Raw genomic sequence first — 27,545 nt, 5'->3', positions numbered from 1 at the left:
CCCGTGCAATCCATCACTGCAACAGGGCAGTCGCAGAGCAGTGAGCAATAAGTTATGAAGATAAAGCTTCCAGCTCGGAGCAGGGACACGCTGACACCGCGCGGCGCAACCGCTTGACCCAGGAAGCCGGAAAATCGGCCTCCATTTTAGAAAGGCAGCGAGCTCCTCGAGCGTGGGCCTGCCCTGGGAGGGCTGGGGAACGCCGTTTCCTTGGTGGCAGAGAGGGGAAGGGGCTTTTACCATGCTCCTGCCAGCCCCAGGGGGGGTTGATGGAGACCTTCACCACCCCCAGCATCCCTCCCTGTCCCCTCCTGTGCCCCCCAACCCATGCTGGAAGCATCCAGCCCCCACCCCAGCAGCACAGGGATGCCCAAGCCCCTGTCCCTACCAGGAAGATCACAAAAACAGGGGTGAAAACATCACCCATGGGGCACGGGAGGCAGCAGCGCAGGTAAGGCTGGGCAAAGAAATACCTCTGCTTGGCTGGGGCTTGCGATCCGCTATTCATAACCCTGCTTCAGAGCTCTAATTATTTTTTTATAGTGCCAATATAGCCCTGGCCAGGCTCCTAGTGAAGACTGGCTGAATTAATTGATCGACAGAAGGCAAATAGACTTCACCCGTTTTAAGCACCCATTCAGTTCCTTTTTCGTAGCAGCTGTCACTGTTGTCAGCACACTGAAACGAGGCTTTGTACACGCTCTTTGGCATTAAGCAGCCCAAGAAAAAGAGAAGAAACGGGAACCGCTGAAAGAGTCGCGCTGCATTATTTCTAAATATTATTGTTTGTGCAGCGCTTGCATTTAACATGCTGGCCGTACCCTGCTTTCGTTTACTCAGTTAAACAATTAATTGCACGCCTTGAGCACGGGAGCTCGGCAGTGTTTTCCCTTTGCTCAGCAGCATCCTGCACTCAGGGTGACGATCGCGCCAGCAGCTCCGCTCTGATCACGTCCAAGGTTGGGGGCTCCCAGGGGAACAGGGGGCTTCTGCCTGCCTGACCACAGCTGGCCCCACCGGTCAAGGGCTTGGCCTCTCCCTCTTCAAAACACACGAGCTGTACCAGTTAAACAATGTTTTTTTTTTTTTCACTACGGAAACATCAGTAGCAAGAAACAACCGCTGCACTGTTCCTGCACACTCTGCAAAAAGGAGCAAAGGCTCTTGTTTTAGCTCACATGCTATTTAATAAAACAAGGCGTCATTTCACACCTTGCTGCCACTTCAACTGTTCATTACTTGATACCTGCTATCCTCGCTGAAGCGGTGCTTTTCATCACAATGCCAGAAATAACCCACACGTGCAAGCCAGGGCAGAATTAGTGGTTGTTTTTACTTAGTTATATTTAGGTATCTCATTATTGCAATCTTCAAACATAGTTCAATAAATACAAAATTAACAAAAATGTCAATAGATCTTTATTACCATCTATTATTATTATTATTGTTCTTCCAAATCAATGGTGATTCCCTGGAGATGTCTGACTATAGCTCAATCATGAAATGTACACAGTGTCCCTTACAATCTTATATTACATTTGTTCCAAGCTTATAAAAATATATATTGACTTCTCAAGTATGTATTTACAGTATATAACATGTGGTTAATGAATATCAAAAAGCAGCTAGAGATGAACCAATGTGACCCCAGTTTTGGTTTTATGCTGGGGGGGGAAGGTTACATGCACCAGCTCTCGAGGAGCCGCGTGCCCTGCCTGTGATGCTGCCTGGGGCTGTGTCCAGCACTGTCCTAATTCTGGCTCCAGAAAATTGTTCCTGACCAGGGGCACGGCTGGGACCTGTCCTGCCGCCCTCAAGGAAAACAAGACCCAGCCCAGAAGGGGAGGATTCCCAAAGAGGAATTCCTCCAGCACAGGCAGAGCCAGACCCCCAGGAGAGGCTGTACTGCGCCGTTTCTCGCTGGCCAAGAGGAACATCTAGTGGAGACATCCTCGTTAGGAATACAAAGAAAAGCCCAGAAACAGGCGGCTGCCTGCTGCTGGAGAGGGCGGCAGCCGGAGAACAAAATGCATTGGGTCAAATGCACCACGGTCTGAGGAAAGCAAAGCCCCAAAGAGCAAAGCCCAGAAGAGCAAAGCCCTTGAGCGTGCCTGCATGGGGCTGATGCTCCTCGTGATGCCCTGGGGGCTAGCCCCAGGTCCAGGACACGAGCTCCAGCAACCTCTTCCAAAAGCACAGCAGGAACCCAAACATGCGACCCCAACCCATTTATCAGCTTCAGTAGGAACCCTGCCCTGTGTCAGAGACAGCCTGGAATAAGAGGCTGAAATCGTTCTGAGGCATTTCCCTTGGTCGAGCAGCTGCAAAACAGCATTGCTAATTAATTTAATTATCAGGCATTGAATACTTCCCCAAAGAGGAGGTGCTGAGAGGGCACAAGTTAATTTTAAAATCGCAGTAACAATTTATAACTTAATCTGCTGATCTGATTAGTTCCAGGGCTGATGAGGAGCTCAGTTAGAGGTGTTTGTTGTTGCCACGAGCTAGGCTAGGAAGCACGCTTCGGTTACGTGCTCTCCTCTCCCTTCCAGCAGAGACCAGGAGAGCCAACACGCCGTGCTTCTGCCACCTTACAGCACGGTCCCAGCCACAGAATGCTGCTGTCTGGAAGAAAAAGAGCTCGCTGAAACACCGAGCCCAAGTCCCTCACTGTAGTAAATCAGGAAAGTAATTAAACACGGAATTTCTTTTGGGACCAGCTAGAGAGACTCAGATGAAGAAATGTCACTTCCAGTTCTGATTGTGCTGGAGAATGCAGTACAGGAGCCCAATTCAGCAGGGGGAACTCTTAAATGATTGAGAAATGGTCTCATTTTTAATTGGAGCACTCTAGCACAGAGAGAGCACTGTACAAGTGCCCAGCCACGTGGATTAAGAGGCCCCAGGGCTTTGCTGCAGGGCTCAGCTGCTGGGAAAGGACAAGGACAAGGACTTCTTCCTCACCCTAATGTCCCACATTGCCTCTGCAGGGAATGCAGAAAATGCATCCAAGCTTGCCAGGTCTGCCACTTTTGTCAACGTTGCCTTTGGTTGTAAGGCTCTTAAATGACAAATAAAACCCAGGAGCGTTCCCAAGGAATAACATTTAATCTGCTGGAAAGGGAACGCCACACTCTCTTCGAACTTTTGCTGAGAATTCATTATTCTCGGGCACCTCTGCAGAGCTGTGCACGCTCTCACTCCACCTGATCTCCCTCGCTAGGCACACGAGAAACCTGCACGGCCTCAACCACCGCCCAAACACAAGGAACACCTTGCCCAAGAGCATCCTGCTACCAGCAGCTGCCTTCCAGCTGGTTCACGGAGCTGTCCTCAAAATCACCTCAGCCTCCCTCAACAGGTTACAGGGTTTATTTACAGTGATTGGGACACTTCCCCTGAGGTCTCTGTAGCTGTTGACTACTGTCACCATTTCCAGAATTTCCTTTTTGCTGCCTTCACTTCCCTACCCTTGGGCTCGAGATGCTCAGAGTGCCCTCAGCACCTTCCTGCATGTCACAGAGGGGTCTTCTGCACCAGGCAGCCTGTGTGCTCATAGCCAGCTCCATTTTCCAGACCGAGGGCATGGTGTCACCTTGTCACCAAGTCCTGGCTTTGCCCAGAGCTCCGGAGAGCAAGCACAGCAGCCTGGACACAGCCTGGCCTGCAGGAGGCTCCGGGGAGCTCCCACGAAAGGGACAAGAGCAGGAGATGTGGGAGAGGATCAGGAATCACGTTGGTTCAGCTCGCTACCTCGAGAACTAGAATATACTTTCTCTATAGATAAAATGTAAACATAACGAGCATACAAATTGCACTTGATCCTTGGGATCTGGCATTTCTACCAAATGAAGGTTTCAGTTCACAATTATTACTCTTCTGGGTGTGAAACATCAGGATGCTGAGCAACTACCCGGACCGGACAAAGGTGAAACTTAAAGGTGAGTTATTTCCATAAAAAACTGACCGAGTGACACTGGGGAATGCTGCTTAAACTTCAGAAGGAGAGCACCGAGAGCTGGTGGCAGCTCACTGACATTACCTGGAAATGGCAACACAAGGCAGAAAAACGAGAAGTAAACATTAGCTGGCACCTTCTTGATACCACGTGTTGGTGAAGTTCAGCTCTGATCTCCAATGCAATCATATTGAATAGTTGAAAAAAGCAAAATCTTGTAGTCTTGAGCACTCCTGACCTTCAGCCAGCGGCAGCAGCCAAGCCAGAAGACTCCGAGGGCACAGCATTCCCCTGGGACACATGTGCTGGTTCGAAGAAAACCACCAGGACTGAGGCTTTACTGAACAAAAGCTGGATCCCTGGAACGATGCGACCATGTGTCTGGGTGGGGTGGGTGCGACGCCGGCCCCGCAAGCAGGCTGCATTAGCATCCTTCAGCTAATTGCCATTTAGATTGCATCCCCTCGGTGCAGACTACCTGCAGAGCATCCGAACCCAATGCAAACACACTTCCAACCACATCGTGAACATCCTCTACAGCATTCTTTCCCTTTGTAAATCTTTGCCTTTCATCATTAATAATTCACTTGCAATACTTAGAGATGATAATAAAAGGCCTACAAAGCTCCGAACAAGGCTGCAAAGACCCATTTAATTAACCAACTTCAAGGAAACTTGTAGCGTTAAGCAGATGCAATTAAAGTCTTCCGTCACGGATCAGGCCTGTAGCAGTGGGAACTGCCAGTGCGTGAGGCACACAGTGCTGAGCCTCTGGCTGCTACGAAATAAAGTGCTGATGTGCCGACCTGCCCGGAGGGATGCTCATCCCCAGGCTCCATCTTCACCCAGGTGGCTCAGCCCACGGCTGCACAGCGATGCTCTGCCCGCTTCGCCCCCCCATCACTGGCTGCATCCACCTGAAGCCCCCTCTTTCTCAGCGTTCACCTTGCTGTGGTTATTTCTCCGCTGCTGCCCTGAGCCACAGCGTCTGTGCCCGGCTGTTCGGTACAGCATTAGGACTGCAAAGTGCACACCATCGCTGCTAAACCTTACAGGGGTCTGGGTTAGTGCCGAGGGTGAGCAGACCCCTCTTTTCCAGGGTCCTACAGACATCCTCCTGCCCAGCAAGCAGCAGCTCGCCACCACGGACACAACTTGCACACCTTCCCCACCGCCCTACTGCCTCGCATCCCTCCTTGTGCCGCAGCCCAGAGCAGTCGGAGCCACCGCGCTTCCCCACCAAGCCAGCGAAGGATGCAGGATGCTCTGCCCAAGAGACTTTGCAAGGCAGAAAGCTTGAAGGCTGAGAGCATCAGCAGGGCAGCCCAAGGGCGCCAGTGCTCACCCTCCCTTGGCTGCGGCCTCCATTTCCTCCGCTGCAACTGCCTTGCCAGGACAAGAAACGTTCAGCACCGTTTGCTCTGCGCTTCGGTGGAGAACATTTGTTTTTGTTCACCAACAGTGGTGTCAAGACTCAGCGAGGTGACTCTTGGAGCGGAAGGGATGTGGCTGGGAAAGAAAGCTTCCTTTCAGCATGCCAGATGGGCAAAGTCACCTTCCCAAAGCAGGGCGCTGGGTGTGAGCTCTGCTCCAGTCTCTAAAAATAAAAGCAATAAAAGCTCCTGGTGGGGTCGGTAGAAGATGTCAGCCTGTATAAAAATACCCATGGATTTCACCAGTAGGATGCTAGATAGGAAAACGCTGTCAGCTCTGGATTAAGACAGTGCACAAATGTCCATCCACCCTGTTGACCTAATTACCATGTGAAATGGCATCGTTACATCTGACTCGTCTTACAGAGCAGCGATCGGGAGAACCACAGCCGCCCAGGCACACCGTGCCTGGTGTCCCAGGGATGCTCGGCTTCCCTGGCACAGGGGATGGGACGCCCTGCCCTCTTGCCACATGGAATGACTCGCTGGGCAGCAGCCCAGTGACTCCTACATCCCACCTGAAACTGTGAGGTTTCAGAGATTTGGTCCGGTTTGGGGCCAGCACGTGGCTGGCGCCTCCTCCCGCTCCGGTGCTCCATGCTCCGTCACACCTGCACGCCCCGGCCGTGCATCTGGATCACCTGGGCCCGCAGGGTCTGGATGCCGCTCAGGATGGTCTTCTGGTGCTCCGCCAGCGTGATCCCCAGGCTCAGGACATCTCTGCAAAACATACCCTGCATCGGCCACAAGGAACAAGCCCTAACTGCGGCGTCCTGTGCTGACTGCTCTCCAGGACAGAGCAGTGAGGATTTCACACCATCGGGCTCCTGCGGACATGCAGGAGTAAGAAATCCCCAAGCTGCTGTCCCAGCTGAACAGCACGGACCTTGGCAGGGAGCTTGGGGTGACACAAGCCCACAGTACACAAGAGCTCCCACCCCGGCTGCTGGAGCTGGAGGCCCCGTGCTGCCTGCAGAGCCGGCTGTTGGCAAATCGCTCCTCGATTTGACCCTGCTCTCCATCTGGGACAGGTAACACTCTGTGCCTGCCAGAAATTACAAGTTAAAATCCAAAGCACAGCTTTCAATAGGCTCCAAAACCCAGCAGCTGAGCTGCACAGCACGTGCAGCCCAACCCACACCATCGCTGGGACGTGTTCTCTTGCTCTTGCAGACATATTCTGGAAGATTTGCCCTTCCATTCAGCACCAAGTGGCTGTTATTTAAAAGCACAACTCGCTCCCCCCGCACCCGACGACGCCAGGCTGCGGCCAGCCCCTTTCACTTACTGCGCCGTCATCCTGGCCACGGACTCCAGGTAGCAGTAGCCCGCAGCGGTGAAGTTATCCCGGTACCTGCCCATTTCTATCGCTTCCAGCCACTCTCCCACCGAGCTGAAGGCCGGGAAGGCTGCGAAGGAGCGCTCAGCCAGGGGCACAGCGGCACCGCGGGACCTGAGGACAGACGGGGGGTGAAGGGGAGCGGGGACGGTGCGCGGCGGCGGGGACCCGCAGGGGAAGGGACAAGTGGGCACCTGGTGCACGGCGGGGGCTGCGGGCTCTGCACCATCTTGCTGAGGACGTCGTGGATGTGCGAGAACTTGGGGCGCTGGCTGCGGTCCTTCTGCCAGCAGTCGAGCATGAGCTGGTGCAGGGGAGGCTGGCAGTTTGCTGGGGCCGGCAGGCGAAAGCCGTCCTCCACCGCCTTCATCACCTGCAGAGCGGGGCGGAGAGGTGAGGGGCCAGCTCTGAGATGCCAAAATACAGACTGCACCCAAACCCAGCACCTGGGAGACCTTCCCTCCCCACCGCCCGCCACCAGCCACAGCAACGTCGCCGTCGGGCACGCAGCGGGGGACTCACATCCTGGTGGGACATGTCCCAGTAGGGTCTCTCGCCGTAGGACATGACTTCCCACATGACGATGCCGAAGCTCCACACGTCGCTGGCCGGGCTAAAGTGGTGATACTGGATGGCTTCGGGGGCTGACCACAGCACCAGGCTCTTCCCACGCTGGCCGGGCAGAAAATGGGGGTAAAACAGCATTGTCACGTAGGACAGAAGGAGGGAGAGGCCGACACACGTGGTGGCCCTCTGGTGCACCCTCTCCCTGTTTCACAGCCTGTGTAGCATGCACAGGTTTCATACTAAGAGAAAACTTGTGCCTCAATTTGTTTTAAAATGGGCATGCAACAGTATGCTACATGGGAATGTGAGTCCTGAAATATTAATGGAAGAGAGAATGGCTCTGGGAAGAGCTGATGGCATTTTACACATTAATATTTAACAAAACCCGTCTCAGAGCTGCACAAACACACAGTCCCTGCACCCCAGCTTGCTCTCCTGTAATTAGCCATCCTGTCCTCCACCTCTGCAGATCCCTCTAGATGCACTGGGCAAAGCAGGTGACAGACACTGCAGCTAATTGCAATTAACAGGAGGGAGACCTCAAACGCAAAGCCACAGCTCGGGTCCCTGCACCCAGCAGGCTGCTCCGTGCCCACGCTGGCACCAAGGGAAGGTTTCTCCCATCCCTGCGGGCACGGCAGCCAAGCTCTGAGCCGCAGCGCTGCGGGATGCTCAGCACTTGGTCGTGCTTCGCCAGGGAGTCTACAAGATAGGGATGCTTTCCCCGAGGTGTCTCCCTGGAGCTCACGATAAAGGCTAAAAAAATCATATCGCAAGACTCTTCCTGTCATCAGCCTGCTCAGAGCTGACAGAAAACCACAGCTCCCGACAGATTGTGGGGCAAACCCCACAAACAGGCTCCTCTCCCCGGGATGGCCGTGCCTGGTGCTGGGACACAGCACCGGGTACCTGTGGCCGTGCCCACCAGCTGCTGCCTCCCTGGAGCAACGCTCCCTGCAAACAATAAGGGCTCGTCTGACTGCGGAATCGGTGCTTTTTAAAATATTAATGCCTGGTTAATGCGACGCGCTAACAGATTCAGCTGATACGGGGCGAGCTGATGAGGCGTGAGCGTGAAGCGAGCAGGACTTCGGTCCTTAATTGAAAACGATGAACTTCATTATGAGTGATAAAATAGACATAACGAAGGCTGAGGCTGCCCTCAGCCACCGCCTAGGGTTTGCCCCCACACGCACAGAGCACTGCTGTGGGGCAGATCCCCAGCTAAACGCATTAATTTCCAGTTGGGAAAGAAACTGTTACGATGCAGATCCTTCCTCAACACTCAGAGCAGGCTGCGAGCCTCCCCAGCGCTGCCAGGAGCCAGTCCAAGGGATGCTGGCCACGGCCAGGCACGGACACCAGGGGACATCTCCGCAGGTGTGCCGTCAGCATTTTGCTTTTGGGAAGCACTGAAAATTAAATTTGGAAAAGCCTCTTACCATGGTGGTGAAGATGGTCTCCATCTTATCTTCTTGCGGCTGCCTGAAACCCGTTATTTTGCACGCCAGGCTGCTGTTCACAAGGACCTTGTGGGCAGCCAGGCTTTTATGTATGTAACCCATCTCTGCCAGGTACTTCATGCCAGAGGCAATCCCCTGCAACATGCTGATGAGCTGGGTGGATGTGAACTGTCCCTCATGTTTCTGCAAAAAAAAAAGAGGAGGAAAAGCCAGAGCTGAGCGATGCCTGTTGAAGCCCGGCAGGTGACAGAGCCCGGCAGTTCCCACCAGCTCCACAGCACTCACCCTGAGGAAAGAGTCCAGCACTCCGTTCCCCATGTACTCCATCACTATCATCATGGTGTTCCCTGCACGGACAGACAAGGAGCACCGCGTGAGTCCTGCCTCCTGCCGCAGGCAGCTCCGTGCCGGTGGTAACGGAAACGCGGAGCGAACCTCCCAGCCCTCAAACCTCCCCTCCAAATATAAACGTTGTATGTTTGCCAGATTTTCCTTGCGGGATTTTTGATGTATCCAACCTGCATCATAAACTCCACCAACGAGGCAACAACCAGAGGAGATTAACCTGATTATTATTATGATGGGTGAGAGGGGAATGGCAACTCCTGCTGCTGAGCCCTACCGATGCTTTGGCACCGCTGAACCTGCAGCTGCTGCTGGAAGCATTGCTACAGCTCGCCCAAGAGGAGCTCGCAGTGGAAGATGGTGCACATTAAAGACACGATTCTCTCTTCCAGAATTATTGGGAGCACGAGCACGGGACCCTGAGAGCTGCGCCAGGCTCGCTGTGCTGCCAGCAAGGCCCGTGGAGGAGCAGGGGTCTGGCACAGCACCACCACATGGGCTGAGCACGGTGTGAGCGGAGGTTTGGTGGAAGGATGAGTGCCTCCCCTGCTGCAAAGCGCGAGGCTGCCTGCGCACGAGACGTTGCAGTTAAAGAGCAGGCACTGCCGGCATTAATTAAGCATGATAAAGTGGAGATCCGGCTAACAGGAACGGAAACACGGTCGCCAATAGGAAATTCTCATTAGCTGGAGAATTCATTCTCATTTCTACGGCTGCTCTGGAAAGCTTGGTACAAAGATCGTGACACAGACACAGGCTCAGAGATAGCCTGCAGCTCATACACAGACTCATCAAAGAGCAGGACAAGATGCTTTTAGGGACTCTGCGCCTCTTGATAAGCTGAGATTAGAAAAAATACGTTATTAATTTACCAAACTACACAAAAGTGACCAGCTCAGCCCCGGACTTGGGACAGAAATACTTCCTTACCTAATAAAAGGGCTGGTTCGAGGCACGTGCTCGCATGCCTTTGGATTTCCACGAACATCCATTTACCAGCAGCACCGAGCGCAGCTCAGCGAGCACTCCCACGAGGGCTGGGAGCAGGCAGCCTCATCCGTTTTACTGACAAAACCTCACTGCAATTTGCTTTTATTAAGAGCGTGCTGTTTTGCTGCTAAACCAGTCCCGCTCCCCGGCTTTATTAATCGAGCTGTAAGCATTTTATTAATCATCGGAATGCTAAAATGGCTAATAGGTGAGGAAACACCTGATATCCAGAGAGCAACAGTTCGGCACCTGCAGCAGCACGTCATCGCTCTCCGCAGCAGCAGGTTCAGCGCATTGCCTGAAATCCACGGTGGATCCCTAAAAAAGTCAGCATCCTTGCAGCCTTCTCCCAGGAAAATCAAACCGAAATCTCCTCGAGCACCACGCAGCAGCGCTCTGCCCACTGCACACCCCACCGTACACCCACCAGCCGCTGCTGCAGGTCAGCCAAACGCCTCCTTACAGCTTCAAGAGGTTACAACACTCATTTCTGTGCTTTGCCAGCAGCGCTGGGTATTTTTTGAGCATGAAGCATACGATTGCACCGTTTCCATGCTGATGGAGTACCGGAGCCCGCTGACAGCGGCATCGCGCTGTCAGGGCTCTTTGGAGAGCGAGGTGCCGGCAGCACGGCTGCCAGCACGCCCAGACGCTCCTGCCACGTGGGAAAGTCGCTGGGAAAAAAGAAATTAAAGCTGCAGAAATGCCCTGTGGGGAAAACTCTAGAGCATTTTGCATGCCGTGCCTCCATCAGACAGCACCGACATCGTGCCTCTTGCAGGGGTGCTTTAATTACCCTGCGTGAAGGCCGCTGCATGCCCCCTGACATTGCTGGACCCCCCCAGAGCAATACCTGCAGGCGGGGCAGCTCTGTGCAACCCCACAACTTCGCCCTCTGAAGCAGGGAGAGAGAAAAATGGAATTTAGCAGGCTGAAATGACAGGGCAAACAGCAGTGCCGCCTTAGGTTGGAGATATTAAAAAAAAAAAAAAAAAAAATCAAATCCTACAGAGAGAGCTCGTTCATCCTTTTCCAATGCACTGGAACAGGCAGGGCTTGTCAGCAGGTACTAACAGGATAACAACACAACACAGAGGTGGGATTTGCTTCGCTTCTCCTGGAAATGTATACAGAAGCCCTCCTCCAGCACGCCGAGCCGTCCCGCGCGGCACGAGGCCCCCTTTACCTCTGGTGATGACCCCCTCCAGCCGGATGACGTTGGCGTGGTCGAACTGGCCCATGGTGCACGCCTCGGCCAGGAAGCAGCGCTGCTGCTTCGCCGAGCACCCAGCCCGCAGGGTCTGGATGGCCACCGGCAGCTCCCGCTTGCTGGGCAGCTTCAGGCAGCCCCGGCAGATCTCGCCGAACTCCCCTGCATGGCAGAGAGACGCGTTAAGCGGCACCCGCGCCATAAAATCCCTCGCCTTCCCAAAGGGCCCCTTGCACCAGCCCGATGTCTTTTTCCAGACCGGGAAAGAAGGAGCTGCCTGAAGCGGACCCTACGGCTCCCTCGAAGCTGTGAGCAGCGGCGTGCGAGGGTGATGCTGCTGCAATGCAACACTCCTCTTTTGGGAAGGGGGGTTTCCATCAGGTTTTCCCCCCTCCTTCATTTTGGGAACACCGATTGCATTTCTCCAGCACAAGCCATGTCCTTGCTGTGTACACAAGGCACACTTCCCATTGCTAACCAGAGGATTTGCCAGTCCTTAGCCTCAGAAACGCTTGGTGCCCTGCACGGACACAGGTTTCCCCCTGCAGAGCTTGCTGTGCTGCCTCCCCTGACCCCACAGCCCTGCACACAAGGCCAGCACCAGCGTGCAACACTCAAAAACATACAGCAGGATGCAGATTCCTCCTCTGCCTAGCTCTCCAAGCCATTCTCTCCATGCTCTGCTCAAGTGCATACTGTGGTTTTTTTTCCAAGAAAAGAAGATTAACCCCCAGCCACCAAGCTCATGCTCCCCAGGTTCGGCCCTTTCTGCCTCCAAGCTCAGCCAACACAAGCTCTCTGCTTTTCACAGCAACAAAGCACCAGCGCCAGAAACGTTTCTGCAGCGCCTGAGGCTGAGCACCCTGCTCCTCGCGGCCACACGCTCGGCAACAGGAGCTACCAAGTTTGTAACACAAAAGGCCAATATCGGCTTTATAGGGAAAAAAAAAAAAAAAGTGCAGATCTGAAAAGTTTCACTAACTTCAAAGCCAGGTACTTGTTAGGTCAGCAGTGAGACAAACACAGCCCTAAATTCTTTGCGTTTAAACACTTTCCTGACTAATTTCTTTCTTGATCTTTCAAACACTGATTTGTTTCTGAAAGTTATGTGGGATTGCGGCCTCAGCTGCTCCACCCAGCAGCTACCAAGATGACTTCTTCCACTTCCACCGCTGCCCTCTGAGCTGGTGGGAGAACCCTCACCCCTGCCCTTCCTCCACCTCTTCTTTTTCCATAGCTGAATTTCTCTTTAGGGAAAAAAATGACAAAGAATAATCGTGTTTCCCGTGTTCTGGCGCACATTAGCGATTAAAGCTCTAGGGCCCGGTGTGGGGATTTTAATTTGCTTTTAAGTTTTAGGCAGTGAGGTTGATGAAAATCAATAAATCATTAAGTTCCCATATTTATAAATAGTTCCTGTGCTGCTGTCAGACTGCCCAGATGCAGATAATTGCTGATGCTTTCTGGTGCGCGCCTCAATCCATGGCCCGTACTTGGTGCCACAGAAAAAGAAACAGGGAACAAGAAACCCAGCTCCTGGACAAAAAAGCAGCCCCATTCCTCACGGGATCATGGCACTGGTGGGGACGGGGGGCGAGGAGCTTCCCCAGAAGGTGCTGGTGAGGTGGGCAGCTCGGGAGGCAGGAGGGTGGCAGCAGCGGCACCAGGCTGCCGAGGGGGGGGACACATGGAGGGGCCGCGAGGAGGAACCTGCCTGTCCCGATGATCCTCTCAATCTTAATGCTGGCGTTATCCAGCTCTTTGGCAAAGAGGTGCACGGCCTGCATGGGGTCTTCGCACGTGTCAGGGTCGATGTACGTCCGCCTGGTGGGTATTTTAACTGCAGGAGAGCAGGGGAATACAAAAAGAGCATGTGAGAGGCTCGCCTGGCTGGGATGGGGTGGCTGCTGTGCTCCCCTGGCTCTGTGCTGAGCAGAAACCCTCCCGTGAGCAGCTCAGCACCCTTCGTGATGAGGTGAAACAGCCAAAATGCATCCCAAGAGCACGAGGGCTCTGCTGCTTCCGAAACACTCCAGGGAGCAGAAGAGCCTGTGTGTGCTTTACGGGCATATGCCAGGCATCAGCTAAACTCATCCGTTCTGGCATTTGGATTTCCTTTGACAACTGTTGTCTGTAAAATTACTGCTGCTCAGTAACCAAGAGTAGCCCCAGAAAACAAAGCTGCATTCTCCCGTAGCCGTTCGGAAAAAGCTGACAGAATAATTCGTGTGACCCAGGGATTGCTGAGAGCATCCCAGCCTCCTGGGCACGCCGGGGACCTGCGTGAAGGACGGACACTGGCGTGGATGCTGCTGAGCCCACGGCCCCCAGGGAGCATCGCTGCGCTCAGCCCTGCCCTGGGACAAGGCTGGGTGACAACGCCTCAACAGCAAGGGCTCGTGGCAGCAAGAAATACAGGGGACCCCACCAGCCATCCCGATCACAGCGGCCGCACGGCACTTACAGTGGAAGTAGAGCTCCTCGTCCCCGTCCTGGCTGGCTTTGCTGTACCCACACTGTCTGCAACGAGAATCGGGATGGCATCAGCGCCGGGAGCAGCCTCCCACAGGAAACCAAAGCCAAAAGCAACCCAGCTCCCACGCTGGGGCTCCTGGGCACGGCTTTGAACAGGCTCCAACCCACGCTTCCAGCCCCTCCGTGTTATCCACGCCGCCTGCTTGCATCTCCTGTGGGCTCAGCACCACGGGGGCTCTGCTTGGGTCCCCCTCCCACCTCCTCCACACCGTCACGCCGCTCCGCTCACCTCCTCCAGACCATCACGCCGATGACCATGGACACCAGCACCATCAGCCCCGCGATGGCCACCACGGCGATGATGAGGACGGGGTTCTGCTCGCTGGAGGCCACCGTCACTGCCGGGAGGGAAGCAGAAGCATCAGCATCGCGCCCGGGGCACGTCCCCGGTCCCGCACCTCCCCGTGCCAGCCTGCGGCCTCCAGCAAGGCTGGGGACGATTCCCCAGCAGTGCCAGGCTACTTCTCCCCATCCACACGAGGATTCACACCCTGGACCAGTTCTCAAATCTCAGGCTGGTGCCACCAGTCAGCACTGAGCAAAAGTTCCTGCTTGGTGGGGAGAACGACTGTAAAATCGATGGTTTACCAATGGTTTTCCTTCACCACGCTCATCCCTCCCCTTCCTGCTTTTGCAAACAGGGGCATTAGAAAGCTACATTCTATATAAAGTTTTTATTGGCTTCAATTCATTCTGAAAATGTCTTCTGTGTGGTAAATGGATGCAATTTAAAGCCCTGTTAAACACAATCTGTGAGAGTCGTACTGAGCCAGCCATCTCAGGGCTTTCATTTCAAGCCAGGGTAGGTTATTAAACTGAAACCCTACCATCTCTCCAAGCCCTCTTTTAGGCAGTGAAATAAGATGCTTCTGGCCTATAGTTATGAATGGAAACTGTGAAAAGTAAAACCCCAGCAAATAACCCCGATGCTGGCTGCCCTTACTCAGCCACGGGACCGAGAAGCTGAATGCCCGGTGAGCCTGGCGGCAGCGGGTGCAAGCAGCCGCCCCGTGCCTGGGGCACGCATCCTGCACCAGATCTCTGCCCGAGCTGCTCTTGTCCCCCCCTTTGTAGCCACCCCGGCTCTGCAGCGCCTGCCACAGCTGCACAGAGCCTGGGCTGGCATCGTCCCCTCTGTCACTGCGCTGGCGGGGACTGATGTGCTCCCCTCCTGATGTGCTGCTCCCCTCCAGTGCCTGCTTGCCGGCCCCCGGTGAGATCTGTTCTGGTGCTAACGCCACACCAAGGGAAAGCAAAATCCACTCCACGGGCATTTTCTTAGGTGATCCAAAGAAAAACAGACCGTCCCCAGCCTCCAGAGCAGAGCAGAAGAGCCACAGACTGACTGCCCTCGCTGATGCTGCACGGGAAGGACACAAACCTCCAGGCCAGGCAGGCCGGCCGCAGCAATCGTGTTAAAACAGAACGGGAAAATGCGATTAAAAGCAAGTCCTGGAAAGCACCTGCTCTGAGATCCAGGGTGGCAAAATGAGTCTCACTCAAAGGGGAGAGAAACCAACAGTGTGAAACCAGCAGCATCATGAGCAGGAGCATCCCGTGTGTGCGAGGGACCACAAGCATCGCTGCCACTCACGCTCTGCCAGCGTCTCCACTTCGATACTGGGGCTGTAGTTGCCGTAGTCCTGCGAGGAAGACGTCCGGATTTGGAAGATATAGAGGGTGCCAGGCTTCAGGTTATTGACTGTCACAGCCGTTGATGTGGTTTTCACGGTCGAGTAACTCTGATCCCTTTGATCCTGCGAAATAATGAGATGCCCGACATTGGATGGGACCAGCAGCCGCGCCACGGTCCCGCCAGCCCAGCCGCACCTCCGCCTCGCCGCCAGGTCCCACCAGCACAGCCCTTAACAGAAAGGATGCATTTCCTAGATGGCTCCTTAATAGAAATTACATGGGTAGGTCACGTGAAATGGCAGGGCCAGATGATGTGCTATGAAGACAGGAGGAGGACGGGGCGGTGGGGAGCAGCTGTGTTCCCTGCACGGCTCCTTTCCATCCCTCCTGGCCACCCTGCACTGCCCCAAATGCGGGGGCTAAGCTGCTGGCACCCTCAGACCCTTTCCTACTCCCCTGCTACGGCTTCTTGAGCCCCAGTGAGAACAAACAGACCTGCTCCTGCCCCACCAGCAACCCCCTGTGCCCCACCTGCAGTGATTTTATCTCAGCACTGTCACTGCCCCACCTGATGGGTTTGATCTACCAACCACACACAGGTACCAGCAATTTCTTGCCTCAGGTGGCCTGGAGCTCTGTGAGATCCCTTCCATCCCCACCCCTGCACGCCAGGACCAGCCTCGGATGCTCTCAGCGCCGCACGCACGCAGCAGGAGAGCAACCGCACTGGGCAATGGTGCAGGGCTGAGGATGAGGTGCCACAGCAAATGCGTGCAAGCACACCGACCTGCACTGCTCGATACAGGAGCGAAGCCGTGGGGAGATGGTTCTGAGCTCCCTGCACTCGGCTGGCACGTCGGGGAAGAGCCCGGCTGGAGAGGGCACGGAGCAGCCGCGGCTGCAGGGTGCTGAGCTCCGGGAGCTGCTGGCAGCAGCAACAGGGATGCTCTCTTGGGAGTAAATAAGCGTGCGTTAGCACACACTGAGTAATCGCAGTTGGCAGATGCATTCGCTAACGGTCCTGTTCCCCGGGCTTTTATTCCCTTGCCCAGAGACCTGGAGATGTCTCTGCTTCGACCAAGGGAGACGGCGACAGCCAGAGCCTTCGTGCAGCTGGCAGCAGGCTGGGCTCTGGACCAGCCCCGCGCTCTGGCACGAGGCACGGCGGTGGCGGCGGCACATCCTGCCGCTCCCGGGGCCGGGGATGTCACCGTGAAATGGGTTTTCTGTTTGATGTGCTCCTTCACTCGAATCTCCGTAGTTCAAGTATGGCTTTAAAAGCGTAGATTAGGAACGAAGTTGATTTTCCTGTCAGCATCAAAAGCCTCATTGCAGTGAATAATTGCTAAACTGTAGTTTAAATTTTCTACCCGAGCAGGATGTTTCCTCATTTCACATACCCTGAGTATCTTGTTGCTGCAGCCCATTTGCAAAGGAATTACCGTATTATGCTCGGCGCTCGCCCTCACTCCCAGATTCCTCCTTTCAAATCTATCAGATGCTCAAAATCACATTAATATGAATCAGCTTCAAGGTAGCTTGTTTCTAAATACAGAATGCCAACATGTCACCTGCACGGTTTGCTTGACATGCAATCAGTTTCATAACGAGCCTGAGCACACGCAGATAAGGTAATTTGCAGAACTGTGTCATAAACTGCATTTATTTTGATTTAGAGCTTTGTCCCTGCTCTCTGCCCACTGGTATCTTTTCTAAAATTCTCATCCCACTGTGTCTGTCAAATAAGAGCTATTTTTTGAATTAACAGGCTGTCATAAAAATGTTTGCTCGTGTCCCCTCCAGTGTGCCAGGCCACTCACAGCTCGCTGAAGTCATGGGTTTGGTGGGACTCGGTCCTAAAGCAGTGAAGACCGCAGGTCCAACACTTTCCGAGAGAACAGGCTATGAATATAGGTGTCATCTCATCACAGATCTGGAAAGACCGTATGGTTTATACTTCCTAGCTGGTTAATGGCAAGAACCCAAACCCCGGATTTCTAATATTCTTGAAAAAAAGCCATCCGAAGAATGAATGAACGCAAATTATTAGCTTTACTCTTTCTCCCAGGGAGATGTCAACATTAGGACTAGATGAAATCTTGCTGCACAGATGGGGTAAAAAAAAAACCACTAATTAAAATAAACTCCACAAATAACCCAAATTTCCTAAAACTTACATAAGCAGATTGCATAAGGCTGTTGGAGAGGAAAAGCCTTTACTGGCACCCGTTGGAAGCGCTCCTGCCACTCTTAGGTGCCAGTAAAATCATCGCCGTGCCGCAGTCCCCGCACGTACGTCCCATTTTCCACCGCACACTGTTTAAGCCGCAGGGTGCTGAGAGCAGCAGGAGCACGGCCACACGCAGAAGCATTTGGGATGCTGCATGGACAGAGGCTGGGCATGTCCCCAGAGCCCTACCTTCTCGTAGTACTTGACCTCGTACTCGGTGCTGTTGGTGGTTGGGAAGCCCGGCTCCTGCCACGACAAGGAGACGCTCTTCTGCTCGATTTTATCCGTGCGGATGTCGGTGACGGGAGTTGGCGCTGGAAGAGTGGAGAGGAAAAAAGGGTGATGGCAGAGGCAGAGCATCCCCAGCACCCACCCCCCAGCACTGCCTGCCTGGGAACACCGCACTGCCAAGCCCGGGTTGCTTGTTGGGAACAGCCAAATTAATAACTGCAACGAGAGCACGGGTTAGAGGCGGTTTTATCACCATCCTCACATTCATGGCCACTTCTTTTCTGCTTTTGTCCTCTGTTGTCACAGTAAAAACTTTAATAATTTGAATGGCTGAAGAGCATGCACCTTGTGCAGACTGCACTTCCCTCCCTCGGAACCAGGACTGGAATAGGGCAAACTCCCAGCTGGTGATCGTCCAAATACAACTGCTCAACTGCTTTAGGAACTGGGCAGCAAGTAAGGCTCTACCCAAAGGAAAAAAAAAAAACCACCTAATGGCACCCTCCACCCATGGTGCTGCAGGGGTACCGGCTGACGTTGAGTGCTCTGCACCTGCTGCTAACGACGTCCAGGAGATGCAGAACACAGACCGTGGGCTGGTAGGAGACACCAAGTCCACCCTGGTGCCCTGTGCAAGCTCTCCCCCTCGCCATCCCACCCTGCACAAAAGTTGGGAATCGGGCAGAGCTGCCTGCCCTGCCTGCTGCCAGCACCCGAGCCGTGCCCCCAAAGCCGGCTGTTTGTTTCTAGCTAGCACACTGCACGCTGGATCCTCCTCCCTGGCCTTTCTGCTCCCATTTAGCTCATCTCCCTGTGCAGGATGCACTTGCCAACTCTGCCTGCTTTCACCACGCCGGCTCCTTCCCCGAGCCCTTTCTCGTGCCTGCAGCCTGTCCCAACACCCCAGCCTTCCAGGCCAGCAAAAAGCTGGCTGGAGCTGCCAGAGCGTCTGCAGCATGGCTGGAGCTTGCCAAGGAAGCGATGCTCACCCAGAGCAAGACAGAAGCAGCACGGACGCGATGCTCTGCCCGTGGCCAGCACGCCCACTGCTCACTCTGTGAAAGCAGGGAGGATGCAGGAGATGCTAGGGCATCGGTCTTTGCTGCAGAGGATGCTCCTCAAGACAGACACTGCATGTTTTAGCAGGGAAAATAAAATCTGTGCCTGGTGCTTCTGTTGGAGCCCTATTGTGCTCTGGATTAGTTAGGAAAAACGACCTCCCCATGCCAAGGAAAGCCTTGAACCTGTGTCATCCTTCAAACATTAGGGGTCTGAACACCAGAGTAAAGGGTCTGAAGTGACCAATTCAGCCACTTACACCCACAGCCCTACGGCAGGCCCAGGGAAAGCTGCGTGGGGAATGAGCTGTTTGCAGTCCCCCCCTGCTTCTCCATCAAAGCAGGACCCTGGCTGCCCCACCAGGACTCCCGTGGAGAGGAACAAGTCCCTGGAAAGTAAACTTAAGTATCTGTGAAATTTCATATTTATTACTTAGCTCATTAATCTCTGCTGCAGAAAAACGTCCTCCTGATGTTTTATTCATGGCGATTTGCTCCTTGATTCCGAGTCCTCTCGGCTCCTTCTGACAACGCGAGGACCTGAGCTGCAGCCCCGCACACTGAGGGGCGAGCAGGGAGCTCAGGGCTCGTGCCCACGGCCCCTGCACGCTGCTCCCTCCTCACCGTGATCTGCCTAAACATGGTTTGACATTTTAAAAAAATAATTCTCCAAATAAATACGCTGGCCCCAGAGCTGACCTTTAAGGGGATATCAAATTGTTCACGCGTAAAGAAGGAGGAGCAAACTCATTCCAGCAGCACGACGCAAGGCAAAAAGGTTGTTGGCAGCCCCGCCAGGCCAGGCAGAGCATGCTCCCAAAGCCAGCCTGACACTTTGCTTGGTTTTTGCTCCTGTAAACTAAGTTAAGCGCTCCTTGCTGTTTTATTTGATTCCCATCAATAAGACATCACACAGATGCCCTCCTGTATCTCTGTATCCAGCAAACGGACTGAAAAAACCTGAACAAGTGGTCCTGGCTGTTAACAAAGCCATCAGGAAAAATCACGCTTGCTGAGTGCTTTGTCGTGGAGCAGCGCTCGTGGCACATGCCAGGAAAGCAGGGACCAGCCTCCAACACGCTTAAAAGGGATTAAAGAAAATCACACAGACTATAAAGCATTTCACACTGTGGAGAAAAAGAAATGTGTTGCCCATCAATATTTTAAGCTCCCCGAACATCGCCTCTATTCTGAAAAAGCAAACATTAAATTATTCACCACTCTGCCCGGTTTTATACACTCCACTCCATCGCATCTGGGTTTACTCCTCTCCGTTAGCCGCTGTGCCAGCAGCAAAGGCACAAAACCAGGCACAGGCACCGCGTCCTGCCTGGACAGCCCACGGCGTCCGAGCGAGAGTCTGGAGGAGACGGGCGGCAGCGCCATCGAGGACGTGGAGGCTCCAAGGCCAGGACAGACAGTGGGCTTGCAGCCTGTTGACTCATCTTTGTCCTGAGAAATGAGCTTTAATTATCTGGTTTAAGTGTCCATTTTGTGTCCATTAATAACATGGTAATTGAGCATCGCTCCCTGCAAACAGCAGGCTTCAGGCAGCTCTGTCGGGGGAGGCAGGGGTCAGGAGCTGAGCGCTGCCAAACCCACAGCTACAGCATGGATGAAGGTGATGCCCTGAGGTCAAAGAGCCAGCGAGGAAAGATGAAGTCACGTCAGAGCTCAGGCAGTGGAAGATCTTTGCCCAGACAGAGCTCGAGGCATGCAGAGATGCCAAGGCAGGGCTGCGAGCCCCTGGGGAGAGCTGGCGGGGAGCAACTGTGCTCTGGTGCAGACCCCTTTTCTGCTTCACCCCATGGCATTATGCCCCCCAGGGCCCTGATTAGTGCAATCACTAATTGCTTAGAGGCAAAGCCTGACCGACCGCAGGGTCGCACGGCGGAGCAGAAGCAGCAATTTGCGCCTGTTAATTCGTGTGAACTGGCACCGGAGAGCTGCGAGCTGCACACCGGCATCCCAGAGGTGCCCGGGAAGCCAGGAGAGCCCAAGCACGTGGCAAAGCACAGGGCAAGCTCCAAGGAAGCAGGGAGCCTCCAAGAAAGCCCATGCTGGAGCTGCTGCAAGGCTCCAGTGCCACCCACTGCCCCTTCTGGGGGCTCTGCTGGGGTGCACGGCGCAGCCTGCTGCAGAGCCCCCCGTTCAGCACGATCCACTTCTCCACCATCCCAGAGAGGAGAACGCCTTTCTGCACTGGCTGCATTATTAATCTGCAATGGATTTAAAAGCCCTTTAAGATAGGAGCCGATCCCTGCCGGGAATATAAATGACATTGTCCCACAGCGTACATTTACATAGCTAATGCTGCTCCACTCCTGCAGGTAAACAGCTCCGTTCACTCCTCAAACACTTTTGTTTAGTCCCATGCTGGGGCCAGATTAGAAAAAACACGGTATTAATTTTGCCTCCTGCAGGCTAAATAGCATCTTTTCTTTTCCCCTGCAAATACAATGAACAACTGCTAATTCCCTCTTGTGAATGCTGAAGGGGAAGGGCAGTGTGAAAGCTGCACTTAGAGCTATATTTAGAGGAGCCGGGATCTGACAGCTAAATAGGGTCTTGTTTCTTTGTTTAATTTTTCCTCTGAATCTGCATATCTGGAGCCAGAGCCTTCCTGCTGCTGCCAATGACATCCCTGAGACCACCGTATCGCAGCCATGAAAGAAGCCACCTCTGCTTCAGGCATCCCTGAAGTCTCACTTTCTCCTTATCTCCAGCCCCATCCGGCACTCCTGCGCTGGGCTTGAACAAAGAGCAGCCCCAGGGCTCCGGCCAGCGGGGCCGGAGAAAGGAGCAGCTCCAGCCTGCGAAGGGACACCTTCAGCAGCAAACCACTCGAGGCTTTCAAGAAGCTTCCTGAACCTCAGCTGCTCAGCTAATTCTGAGCCACCATCTGCATCCGGAGGCTTGACAGCTCGACAAGCGACATTGATTTGGAGCAGATTACAAGATTAATTATGCCATATTCTTTACGCATACTTCAATTCCTTCGGGAGTATATACAGCGTAGAGTAAGGGGCTGAGATTCCCACTTACCCAGATGAAAAGTTGCACTGAAGAGCCTCAGAGCTAAGGCACGGGCTGGTGTCACGGACTTGTTGCTTTGTTCCCTTTGGAGGACAGGGACCTGCTGCCTGTACCCTGCCTCTTGTCCCAGGCTCTGCCCCGCCACCCACGCAGGAGCCTCTGCAGAAATCCCTCGTTACCAGACACCGTTAAGCTCTTGCCCTACGCTGGCTCAGGAATAACCTGGGCTCCAGGACAGCTCTTCCCAGAGCAAAACCTCTCCTTGAGCAGCAACGATCCTAATGAGGAATGACACCTCTGCTGAGGGCGGTCTGTGGCACAGCATCCACCAAGCAGATTCACGGAAATGATGATAGGGGAGAAAGCAACAACACAGGCAAAACCATTTGATCAAGTGGTGGGAAAATTATTTATAACAAGATCAAAGTTTAATCCCTTCAGATGAAATTGTTGGCCAATTCCTGCCAAGAGGTATGTGAGGATCATCTGTCTCCATTAACCATGGCTTGGCAAAGGGTTTTCATGCAAATTAATAACGTAGCCACAGAGGAGCAGACAAGGATGCGACAAGCCAACGCTGCTTTTCCCCAGGCACGGCTGACAGCTGAGCAGAGAGCCCCCTGCAGCCAGCCAGGGCCACAGGCAGAAGGGATGCTCGCTTCCCCTCGTGCTAAGGGGACAAAATTTGAAACCTCAGGTGGGACACTTACTGCCAGAAATTGTGCTGCAGGCCAGCATAGAAAAGAGAAAATCATTTCTGTTCCCAAAGGGTAACTAATATCTGAGTTACTCTTCATGAATGGGCTGAAGACATTGTCTATTTGAAGGTATTATGGTGACCTGTAACTCATCCTGAACCTGCTCGGAGCAGCCTCGTCCCTCTCCTAGCCCAGGCCGTCACCAGCTGCTGAGCGTCTCGAGGCCACCGAGGGCAGCAGGTGACAGGGACAAGCACCTGCAGCTCCTCCAGCACCACATCCTCACCCCCCAACGGTACCTGCGAGCCCGGTGGAGACGTTGACCTCAGCGTACTGCTGCCCCGCCAGGGGACTGACGGCCGAGACGCCGTTGAGGGCCGCCACGCGGATGGTGTAGTTGGCGTGAGGCAGCAGGTTCACCAGCGTCACGGTGCGCTCCACCAGGCCCGTCTGCTGCGGCACGAAGCCCACGCCGCTGCCGCACTGCTCGCAGCCGCCCCGCGCCGCCGGGCAGCGGCCGCACCACAGGCTGTAGGTCAGGTCGCTGCGGCCGCCTGCATCCGCGGGGGCACTCCACTGCAGGACCAGCGAGGAACGCCGCAGGCTGTAGACGAGGTCCCTCGGGGCCGATGGAGGACCTGGAAGGAGAGGAACATCCATGGTGAGGCCGCAGCTCGAGTCCTGTGTTCGGTTTTGGGCCCCTCAGCACAAGAAGGACATCGAGGCCCTGGAGCGTGTCCAGAGAAGGGCTACGAGGCTGGTGAAGGGCCTGGAGCACAAGTCCTGTGAGGAGCGGCTGAGGGAACTGGGGGGGGTTTGGTCTGGAGAAGAGGAGGCTCAGGGCAGACCTCATTGCTCTCTGCAGCTGCCTGAAAGGGAGGTGTGGGGAGCTGGGGGTCGGCCTCTTCTCACAGGTAACCAGGGATAGGACCAGAGGGAACGGCCTCAAGTTGTGCCAGGGGAGGTTCAGGCTGGAAATGAGGAGACATTTCTTCTCAGAAAGAGCGGTCAGGCGTTGGGACGGGTTGCCCAGGGAGGTGGGGGAGTCACCGTCCCTGGGGGTGTTCAAGGAGAGGTTGGACGTGGGGCTTGGGGACATGGTTAGTGGGTGACGGTTGGACCAGATGATCTTGAAGGTCTCTTCCAACCTTAATGATTCTATGAGCTGCCTGGGATCAAGTGTGAACCTACGGCTTCCCGCAGCTGGGGTCTGGGGACATCAGCAGGGACACTGGTGTGGGGGGAATGAGCCCAGGTCCCCAGGCAGTGGCCACAGGTGGGCTCTCAGGATGGAGAACCCCACAGCAGGCTCCTCACTGAAGGAACGTGCCCTGAGCAACCAGCCACAGCTTACAGAAGGTGTGGGCAGCATCCAGCCACGCTGGGCACCTCTCCCTGCCATCCCAGCCAGGCTCAAGCCCAGCCACCCGTGGGCAGAGCGAGCTCCTCACCGCTGCGCAGGCACTGCTATCACATCCATCACTGGAGGAGCTGGCGTCCAATCCAATTAACTAGAGGCCATTTAATTAAAATCTGCAAACTATATTAACTACATGACTGAACCCTAGTTTTACCAGTGAGTGCCTGCAAGCCTGCCTGCGTGTCCTCCTCACCAGCCCTCAGACTCGGCTTGGGAGCCCCATGGAAGAAGGAGACCCCTCCATACTCCCCGCGGTCCTGCCCTCTGCTTTACAAAGAGTCAGCGCTTCAGCGAGACGTACGCGTGCAGGAGGCAGATGGAGGGTCTGATGGGGACCTGGAGTAGTTCTTCTGGCACGAGCAGAACGTGGAGGCTTCCTCGTGCGTGAAGCTGTGCTCAGGGCAAGGAGAGCAGAGAGGAAGACGGAGCGAAAGCTTGTAAAACCCGGGAAGGCACGCTGGAAAGAGAGAGAGGAAGTTACAGAAAGAACAGCACAAGCTGAAGGGGGGCCACAGCTGATGACTGCACTGCCCTGTTCTCTGGGACATCCTTTGCCTGCTGCTGGACAGCACACATCACCCTCTGAGCTACTTGCTATGGGTGCTTGTGTGATCCTGACACCAAGGGAGATGCTCATTTGGTTTGATCCAGAATGGACGTTTTGAGGGTCCCTTCATGCTGACCTCCAGGGCTGTGGGACCCTTTCAAGGGGCTGTAGAGGCACAGGAGGAGCCAAGTCCGCTGGCTGGACACCAGCAGGAGTGATGCATGAAGGGGGCTGGAGGCTAGGGGGGGATTTGGAGGAGTAGGCGCCTGCAGAAGGAGGCAGGATACGGAAAATACATGGCTCAGTGTGCACAGTCAGGTAAGCAGAGCAGAAATTACACGGGAGACGCAGCAAGACTTAGCAACAACCCAAAAAGGGGAGGAATACGGCAAATTGAGAAGCTGGAGAACTCATCAGTCACCAGAGCCTTGTGTAGAAACCCAAGCCACAAGGCCACGTCGCTGGCAGCTGCGGCTTCATCACTGCAGATTATGCAGCAGTCACTGCAGGCAGTGAGGTATGTACCGAAGCCAAACGACAGCAGCAGAAATTGGCTTTTCTAGGCCATACACAGGCTTCCTTTATCCTTTGAAAAGCGTCTTTGATATTCATACAAGTAAGTGGTTCACACAGTGGTCAAGGATTTGCTTGATCTTTACCACAAGCAGCACGCAGAGTACAAGTAATACCCTTAGCAGGACACCCAGGAGCTAGTTCCGCACGGAAAACATGTTATTTTACAAAACCAACAGAAAACAGGCTGCAAAACCCCATAAAGCGGTTTGCAATAGCTTCAGTTTGACCTTAAAACAACATCTGAAAAGGAAGCAGCCTGCAAACAAATGCATTCTGCTTGGCTTCATCTCAGTGGTGTGGGGCTGCTGCCTGCTACCCCTTCATCAGCTCCCTGAATATTCAGGCTTGTGAAGTTCCTAGACGAACAGCTCCCTGAACACAGTCCCCTCTCTCATCATTTTTAAGGAGTTGGCTGCTGAGACCATTCCTTTTAAAGCAGATTATTCCAGTGCACTCCGGTTCATTAGCTTTCTGCGTGACATAAAACTGGCAGCTCCGGCTGTGATCTGAGGACAAAGCACCAGGCAGCACTGGGGCAGAGAAGATTCTTGCACGGGATGCTGAAAACGAGCAAACGTTTACGGGGGACGTTATTTCATCTGCTTTTAGAAATTCAGTGCACTCTGATCGTGGACGGGGGGGGAGCCAGCACTGCTGCTGCGGCTCCCGCTGGTCCCTTCGCCCCCGGCTGCTGGCACTGGGACAGCCAGCTGCTTGGCAGAGCCACGAGCAGCAATGCACGGGAGAGATTTCTGCTTTTCTTACGTATCAGATGCAGCCCTTCAGGAGCCACCTGAAAGCCTCAAATCTTGCCACACAAGGTCTCTGTCACCCGGTGCAAGCAAAGCCCCCAGAAAGCAGCAGATTTGGCCACCTCGAGCCTAGTCCAGTTGTGCCCAAGTAATGAAGAGAGGCTTCCTGGTACCTGGAATGGAAATGAGCATTTTCCAATAGATGGGGACTCAATGCTACATTTCCATTGTAAAACTGAATAGTAAAATTGTTTAAAATGGAGGGAAAAAAATGAAAAAACAGCCCAGCGTGGGACTGGAGAGCCTGCAGCTTTGCACTTGCCTCTCCCAGTTCGCAGGCTGCACGCCTCCACGACCAGATAAAGATGACCTTTAAAAGCACAGGCTTGACAAACACAGCCGAGGAGTAATATTAAGACGGCATGCCATAATGCGCAATAAATGTCATTCCCTGCTTAGGGTGCTAGATAACACACACAAAACTAGCAGGTGCTTAAATTACTTCCAAAACTTCCAGCTTCCTCTTAATATTTGAGAAACCAAAGCAAAACTACTGTTACACTAATAAGCGTAGCAATGTATTTAGCTTGCATTTCCTTTGGTTCAGCTGTACTGACCACAACATGGGGCACAAATACCATCAGCCAGGGATCCCACAGCGCTTCAGGCACGCCGTGGTGTTTGCACGCAGACCCCAGGCTGGGCTGAGCCCCCGCGGGCTTTGCTGCTGCTCATCCATCGCGCTCCATGGGGAGAAGCTGCTCATTACGGCATCAAAGCCTGAACGCCAGCATCAGGTTGCTGCTCGTACCCTTTGTCAGGCGGAACAGAAAAATCAATCTTGTTTACAAACTTGATGGGACCTGAGCAGTAAAAGCAGCGAATACACGGCCGTCATAGCCCAGAGTGAACGGCGAGCCTGGCAGTCACATAAATTTGACATCTTGCGTTAGGAAATTGAACGTTTTCAATTAGAAGCATCTTTCAGGCAGTTCTTCCCTGACTTCTAATAGCTAGGAGAAGTAAGCGTACAAAAGCCTCTCTCAGACAGCATGTCAGCTAATAACTGCATGAAACACCTCCGTCTGTACTTCCCAGGATCCCAGGCACCATGCCGCTGTGGGGCTCAGCCCCAGCTGCTGCACAGCCCCTGGTACGATCACAGCCACCCCCAGGGAGGTCTCACCCCGCCTGCAGGGCTGGAGGCTGGCAGCCCACAGCCTTTATCTTCTTTTCAGTCTTCTCCAGATCAGGACGAGCAGAACTCCCCTGACCTTCTTGCAACACATACCGATGCCCAAACGACTTAGAAGTTGCCAAATTCTTTAGTGAAACCACAGCCAGTAACAAGGAGTGCTGCAATCTCGATACTTTCTGCACACTTGGTAATTTTGTTCCTTTGTTCCCATGCTCCAGAAGGAGAACAAAAGCATCCTGGAACATTTGATGCATCGTACGTGCATCGCAGTTTCTTTTCTCAGCTAAACTCCCTGTCTCCTCCACCTCATCTCATAAGTGTTTC

General features: G+C 54.0%; 1 protein-coding gene across 2 annotated transcripts in view; it reads right to left on the bottom strand.

The window, feature by feature from the left end:
- Positions 1 to 1,312: 1,312 nt before the first annotated feature.
- Positions 1,313 to 27,545, bottom strand: part of EPHA10 (EPH receptor A10) — a 41,898-nt gene continuing 15,665 nt past the window's right edge. Inside the window, exons 4-17 of one of the 2 annotated variants that reach the window (XM_083810319.1) lie at positions 24,450 to 24,605; positions 23,028 to 23,366; positions 17,895 to 18,019; positions 15,435 to 15,597; positions 14,070 to 14,178; positions 13,770 to 13,825; positions 13,020 to 13,145; positions 11,282 to 11,467; positions 9,046 to 9,107; positions 8,740 to 8,943; positions 7,253 to 7,402; positions 6,925 to 7,103; positions 6,680 to 6,844; positions 1,313 to 6,111 (exon numbers count right to left, since the gene is read on the bottom strand). In XM_083810319.1, the coding sequence (XP_083666445.1) occupies positions 5,997 to 6,111; positions 6,680 to 6,844; positions 6,925 to 7,103; positions 7,253 to 7,402; positions 8,740 to 8,943; positions 9,046 to 9,107; positions 11,282 to 11,467; positions 13,020 to 13,145; positions 13,770 to 13,825; positions 14,070 to 14,178; positions 15,435 to 15,597; positions 17,895 to 18,019; positions 23,028 to 23,366; positions 24,450 to 24,605 (2,135 nt within the window). In that variant the 3' untranslated portion in view covers positions 1,313 to 5,996. The remainder of the gene's footprint in view (positions 6,112 to 6,679; positions 6,845 to 6,924; positions 7,104 to 7,252; positions 7,403 to 8,739; positions 8,944 to 9,045; positions 9,108 to 11,281; positions 11,468 to 13,019; positions 13,146 to 13,769; positions 13,826 to 14,069; positions 14,179 to 15,434; positions 15,598 to 17,894; positions 18,020 to 23,027; positions 23,367 to 24,449; positions 24,606 to 27,545) is intronic. The other variant, XM_083810320.1, reaches the window with a different exon arrangement.

This window comes from Anser anser (assembly GCF_964211835.1).
Source record: "Anser anser genome assembly, chromosome: 24".
Classification (NCBI taxonomy): Eukaryota; Metazoa; Chordata; class Aves; order Anseriformes; family Anatidae; genus Anser; species Anser anser.
Note: the sequence above shows the minus strand (reverse complement) of the source record. Positions and strands in the feature narration are given on the sequence as shown.